The sequence below is a fragment of the Geospiza fortis genome, unplaced genomic scaffold, assembly GCF_000277835.1.
Source record: "Geospiza fortis unplaced genomic scaffold, GeoFor_1.0 scaffold182, whole genome shotgun sequence".
Taxonomy (NCBI): domain Eukaryota; kingdom Metazoa; phylum Chordata; class Aves; order Passeriformes; family Thraupidae; genus Geospiza; species Geospiza fortis.
The window spans coordinates 673,973-680,872 of NW_005054367.1; the positions used below are offsets into that span (position 1 = coordinate 673,973).

General features: G+C 45.7%; 1 protein-coding gene across 1 annotated transcript in view; it reads left to right on the plus strand.

Annotated features, from left to right (window-relative positions):
- The first annotated feature begins 6,408 nt into the window (after positions 1-6,408).
- CRHR2 (corticotropin releasing hormone receptor 2) overlaps positions 6,409-6,900 on the plus strand; it is a 108,726-nt gene continuing 108,234 nt past the window's right edge. The window contains 1 exon segment of the mRNA XM_005424328.2: positions 6,409-6,817. Within this exon segment, the coding sequence (XP_005424385.1) occupies positions 6,700-6,817 (118 nt within the window). The 5' untranslated portion in view covers positions 6,409-6,699.

The window sequence follows — 6,900 nt, forward strand, 5'->3', positions numbered from 1 at the left end:
AAAATAAAATAAACAATGCAGTAATACAAAACAACAGTGTCAGAGCCAGAACAGGCCCTGTCCCCCTGTGTGTCAGGGGGTGGCACAGCCCCATCCCATGGGGGCTCAGCCCTCCTGCAGTGCCAGCTGTGCTGCTGCTGGAGCAGGGATCCTGCACAAGGGGGGAGTTTTCCTCTGCAGCTCCAGGGCTGCTGCAGATGGGCCTGGGCTCCCTCTGGCAATGCAGGGCAGCAGAAAGCTGCTCCTCTGGCAATGCAGGGGGCAAAGGCTGCTGTGCTGTGCCAGGCTCAGATTGGATCCAGGTAGGAATGCTTGGCTCCTCCCCTGGGTGCAGCATCTCCCCATGGGATGCTGGAATTGGATCAGCCCTGCAGGGACACTCAGTGGCCATGGACAGCAGAGATCTCCTGGAGGGAGGGTTGGCTGTGGGAGAGATAAAGAAAACTGCCCAAGGAACGGGAGAGAACTGCCCCACCTCTGACAGGTGGCAATTGAATACACACCCCCTGCCACATCTTGCATTTCCAACCTATGACATGGTAGCATCTGATTTGGGTTATTTTTAGAGCTGGGATACTGAGCAGCATGACCACATGTTGTTATTTGTCTCTCTTTGTGCTTTCTGAGCTACCTGCTGTTTCAAAATCAGGCACTGTGCAGTGCCTGTGAGTTTCCAGAGGAAATGAGGGATTGACTTCTGGACATTTTGGTGTCTTTTGTTTCTGTACATCCTCCCAGTTTATGCTGCATGGGAAGACTTCTCAGATCTTCCCAGCATGCACTGAAAGGCAGCACAAAGCAGAGTGGGAGGCAGGGAGGGAAAAAGTTTGGCATATCCTGAATTAAGCCCCAAGGAATTTTGTGGCTGATGTGTGCTGAGGAGGAGAACAGGACAAGACCCCTGAATCTTTGCATTCTTTCTGGCTGTGGTCCCATTGTACATAACAGAGTAGGACTAATGACACACATCCTCATGGTCATAATTCGTTCAGATGGAACTTAACCCTCTTTATTTTTGCTGTCTTTTGTGCTTATGCTGTAAACAGAGCACCAGGCCATTGCCCGGCATAGATAAATATATCAGATGGGTTCCTTTGTGTTTTTGTGTGTCTGTGAAGCGCTGACTCTGAATTTGACCCTGTATAAATTCAGAGTTATTCTGGAATGCTGCTGTGCTCTTATGCAGTAAATGATGTTCTGTACATTCGTCTAAAGCAGCTCACTTCAAGAAAAATAGCTCTGGCAGTTCATTAGTGTGTCAAGGTTGGTTCTTTTGTGTGTTTTGTGTTCTTGTAATCTCCCTGCAGTGTCTCATCGTTTGTCTCATGTAACACAATTCACTCACACAGGTTTTATAGCTGTAGAGAATGACAAGTGTATTAATGTGCCAAAAGAAATATATTGATATTGTATTGAAATGGCCACAAGCCATTTATTATTTACACCGTTGGATCTTTTTATACCCCCAGTAAATATTTTCTAGCATCAATGGAGCTGCAAAGATTCATCACCACAGACCTGCATTTATTAATTTTATCTTTGCTCAGTGGAGTCATACTTCATTTCTAGCAATAAAGAATGTCTCCTGTTTCTAACAAATGAGTCTATCAGCTGAAACAAAGATCTCTATGTATCTATGTCTAATCTTCCTCTCCACATACAACAATTTTCAACTCTGAACTTTCAGTGTAGGTCTCAAGTAGATGCAGAAAGGACCAGATTTTCATTAAAAGTGTAGCTCTCAATTTGAGAAGGGGTTTTCTTTAGCACTCTACTCCTGCAGCAGAGTGGAATTCATTGTGAGGAGCCAGGGTGTGGTGTGGCAGAGAAGTCAGCCATATGTGACATATCCATGGCAGTTCTGGAGCTGTCTGTGGAGATCTTTAAGCTGTCCTCAATCTCTTGCTGTTTTAATTACCTTGCTCCCTCTGGTCTGAGCATGCTCCCACTCTGAAAATTGCATTTACACACCAGGAATGGGAAGATAGATATTCTACCAGCTCATGGCCATGTTGTCACTGCATTTGAGATGTGCAGTGAGAGCAGTTTTACAGTGCAGCTTGAGAAGGAGGGCCTTGAGTTTTGTGGCCCAGAAGCCACTTTGGTAAATTTGTACCTTCCTCAAAGTTCTGCATTCCTTACCAAGCTGAAAAGTCCCAGTAACTTGAAAGTTTGATGCTGGAAGGTCATTGCAATAACACAGGATAACTGGGGGACACTTTTTAGAGAGGAAAAGGAGATGAGAAAAAAAAAATACTGTGCCATTTGAAACCCTCCAGCCTCACATTTAGAAGTGACAGCTCCATGAGTGAGTTAACAGAGCAGTTTATACATGAGATGAAGAGTCTGGATGTGGATATACACACCTGGGTCAGGGGAAGAGAGCTGAAAAACCAACACTGGGATTGTGACTCGGTGTGATACTTCCACACTGGTGAGGTAAAATTCCTGAAAGCCAAATGGCACTGAGGTACAGAGGACATTGGTGTCACCAGGTGGACAGATGATGTGCACTTCCTGCCCTGAGCCTTGTTACAAAGCAGAGCACGGGGTGACTGCTGTGCCTGGAGAGCAGGAGCTCTTCACATTGACAGAGAACACGAGTGATGAAACTGTCACTGTGGTGGGAGGCTGAAAACAGAGGCTTTTCTTTCTCTGAAGAGGGGAAATGAGGAGAAAACTTGTGTTCTGGGTTTTTTTCTATTTGTTTTTTTGGCTTTTTTTTTCCCCCTCCTCTCAGTTATCATCCTGGGTTTTGAAATACACCAAGGAATTTCTTGGTTTTATGTAGATTGAGGAGAAGTCAGCTGGTTCTGGAGCTCCTTCCACCCTCTCCAAACACTTCCAGTGACTGCCTGAGTCTGCATAGAGCTGAGTTTGGATATTCCTGGATAATCACAGCTCATCCTTGCTGCTCACTGTTAGTGGGGCAAACAAAAAGCTGTGCTCTGGCTTATTCCATCAGCTGTGGCTTGGAGTGGGTTGGAGATGAAGAAAGCAGCTGTGCAGCAGTGGTGGGAGGGCTGACATACAGAGGTTTCCACTGCCATTTATGAGCAGAGCTCGTTCCCTTCCCAGAAGAACTGCAGGTGACCTTTTAACAAGTCCTCTTTAAAGGGTCTTCCCGAGCTCAGGTTTATTTGTCTGTCCTGTTCTCTTCCAGAGCCTTGCACATGCACCCAAACCAGCCAGTGAATAGCAGCACGCAGCAATGAGCCCACTTGGAAGCTGGCAAAGTTTTTCTGCCTGCCAAGAACCAAATCCCAGCTTTCTTGGGATGCTGAGGAATTTCTAAGGCAGGTCTCTGCTGCCTGGCAAGGTCTGATTTGTGTCACGAGCACCATGGCATCGGCAGGGAAGCAGAAGTGTCAGCAGCTGCAGGATTTCTGTCAATCTTTCATATCATTGAATTTGCTTCTTGCATAAAGAACAAGATTTTCACATCAAATGAGTCCAACTGACAGAATCAGGATTTCACTAGGTCCAGTCAGAGGGAAGCTTTGGTGAACTGGTTAGTTGTACCCAGGGATAGCTGCAAAAGTAGTTTTTTCATCAAGAGGTTACAGTAGAACTGGGATTATTAAAGAATGGTGCTGGTTTGTGGGCTGAGGAACAATAAATTATTTTCTTCATTTGGACTTAATCCTCAACATTCATCCCCTCTATATTTATTTTTGCAGTGTTTTTTTTTATTATTATTAAATATATGGAACACAACAGGACTGTACAATACATAATGCTTCTAAGATTTTCTAACATTTGAACTGAAAAGATGAAAATCAGTTTAGATTGAAGATTTTCTAGCTCTTGTCACTTAAATAAAGAAATCATTCTCCTGATCCTGAAAAAATATTTAGTTTAATTCAGGGCTATTGTTTCAGGTGCTAACCACTATAAAGAACAGAATTGAAATGAAATCCAGCTTAGTGTTTGACTCTGTAATATTTGAACCATTTAAAAAATCTTCGAGAGTTTATTCTGGAAGACACAGAGCAGAAATAGGAACATGAAACATTTACCAAATTTAAAAGTAGTTACTTTTTTTTAAACTGTCATTCTTTTTTTGTAATTTATTGAGTGATGCATTCCTCAAAAAATTCAGGAAACTCCAGTGCCCAAAGCCTCCGAGCAGGATTTTGATTCCAGTGTGCTGAACAAACAGCATGAAAAAATAGAAAGGGCAGACAGTAGGTGAGAAATGAAGACTTTTGGCCAGGCTGTGTGATTTTTCTCCTGCAGAGAGGCAGCAGAAGCAGGAAAAAAAATAATCTTACAACATCCTGGACCAGTGTCCTGCTGACTGCTCAGTCCTGCCTGTGTGGGAGCAGCCACTGGGCTCAGTGGTACCACTGGGCACATTCAGGTGCTGTCCTGTGAGAAGGTCTCAAAGCCACCCCTGAGGACAAAAAGGAATTTTATGAGCTCAACTGAACTGTCAGGAAGGAGAAAGTGAGGGTTTAGAGCACCCTTTATCCCTCACTCTTGGAAACTCAAGAAAAAGAGTTTTCTCCTCAAAGCACTGTTCAAAGCCAGCCGGTGGGTTGGTCATGGTCATGTTACATGACTGATGCTAAAAAAATTTTCTCACCTGCTTTTCGGGGTTAGAGGTGCATGGCACAAAGAGATCTGTTGGTGTTGAGAAAGGGTAATTTGTTGCAATTGAGATTTCTCCAGGAGGGCTGCAGTTTTGGGAACATTCACTTGGGAAGGAGATCAAGGCTCCAGAGAGAGAAGCAGAGAGAACAGTGTCTAGAGAGTTACTACACTTGTTATTCTCATGGGGTTTTACATATTTCAAATAAAAACACTTATCCCAAAACCACAGTGGCACTCCTCCCCTCTCTGCCACTGCAGTCTGAAAATGTTAAAAAATCTCCAGATTCCCAGATGGCAAAATAACATCCTGGCTAGTTCTCTCCTCAGTGCATGTTGTTAATTTATTTGTTGTTCTAACCCAGTTATTTTTTCTTTTTCCTCTCTCTGGATGCCACAATTCTTTTTGTCCTTCAAAAGTGAAGAATAAAGCCCTTCAGTCTTAAATATGAATAAAAGGAAAGTCCAGGCCTTTGCAGGGTGGGTGATAAATGTTATAGGAAGTCCTGTACCACTGCTTTGAGCTCAGTGTAAGCACCTTGTCCAATCTAAAGCTGAGAACAGACTGTAAATATTTCATTTTTTTGTCTTTGCCTTCTTTTTCTGCATTTCTCTCTGCCACTTCCATATCTGCTGATCTTGGTCTGCTCCCTTACAAGTCAGTTTTTTTGTTTGCTTCCCGAAATCCTTCTGAATCTGTAATCATAAATGATCCTCAGCAATACCATTTTTTTTAGGGATTTCCTCATAGCCTGCTATAGCAAGTCAGAAAGTCTGGTCAGGTCTGAGCTGCTCTCCAGCATGTCCCAGAGTGCAGCCCTTCACCCAGTTCCCACTCTGCTGTTTTGATTTCCCAAATACTGCCAGCCTTTTGGGCAGCTCCTTCGCATCTTCTCCACCCTCCTGTTCACCAGACCCTTCTCCTCCCGTCCCACACCGACCTCAGTTTGTCAAGCCCTTTGCTCTTCCCTCTCTCCCCACACCAGGATTTTCTGGTTTAGAGGCTCCTCCTCTTGCTCCTGGTCAGTGTGGGTGCTCATCCTTTCTGAAAACCTTGCTCTCCCCCACCACTGGAAAATCAGAGAGGCATTTCTTCTCATCCTCTTCCCCTGAGTGATCCTTCCTCTGCTTCAGAGCCCTCTGTGCCTGCCCTGCTCTGCTGTCCAGCCCATCCCATCCATGTGAGGGGCTGAAAGATGTGTTCCCTTGGTGCCTACATCCTACTGTGCCTCTTCTGCGGGTCATTATTCCAGATTTCTTTACTCCAGACCAGGCTGGATGGGGATTGAAGCAACCTGGTCTATTGGAAAGTATTGTAATGAGATGACCTTTAACATCTCTTGAAACCCCAACCTTCTGTGATTCTATAATCACTCCAGATCCCTTTATCTCAACACCTCTCTTCTGTCACATCATCTCCTTCATCCCTGCTTTTATTATTTCTCTTCTTTCTCAAGGCCTGCACAGCAGCTCCTGGACCGGGTCCCTCCTTCCCCCCCTGCCACAGCATCCCTGCTCATCCTCAGTTCCACCAGCAAAGGCAGGAATTGCTTCTCTCCACACAAAACCCGAGGAGTTCTGCTCCTCTGATGGCTTTTCCTGTTCTCCCTGGCTTTAATTTACAGCGAGTTTTTTTGGTGGTTTTTTTTTTTTTGGTGCAAAAGCTCTCATCCCTGGAGCTGACAATAAAACTGTGCCTCAGTGTGTCAGAGGGAGGGAGGGAGAGGCAGAAAGGAGAGAGGGAGGGAGGGGGATGCAGCAGCACAGCGCTCTGGCACGGTGAGGCGGCATCTGCGAGCCCAGGGACGCCGAGGAGAGCGGAGCCCCTCTCTCCGGGCTCAGCCCGATGCCATTGGCTCCCGAGCCGCTGGATTTAAAGGGAAGAGCAGCTCGGAGGGCTGAGCTGCCCAGGCAGAGGCAGCCTCAGCCAAGTTGTCAGCACGCTGCGAGCAGGAGAGGCTCGAACGCACCAGACTGCGGGGTGCCCGCGCCTTGATGCTCCTGTGGCTCCAGAAAGGAGGGGGAAAAAAAAGAAGAGAGGACCAAAAAAAGCAACCAGAAAGGGGTGAAGGAGCCTGATCCAGTCCAGCAGTCCCAGAGGGAATAATGGATGTGACCATCTCTCAGTTCATCTTAGAAGAATTTGATGTGAACTGCAGCCTCCTGGATCGTTTACACGAGACTTTTTTAGAGAGTTCCTCTCTCCCTTTCCTGGGCTTTGATGGTAGGAATTGTTACCTGGTGCAGAGCTCGGGAAAAGCTTTAGAAGTGCTGAGATTGGGTTTGTTTTGTGATGCAAAATGTGTG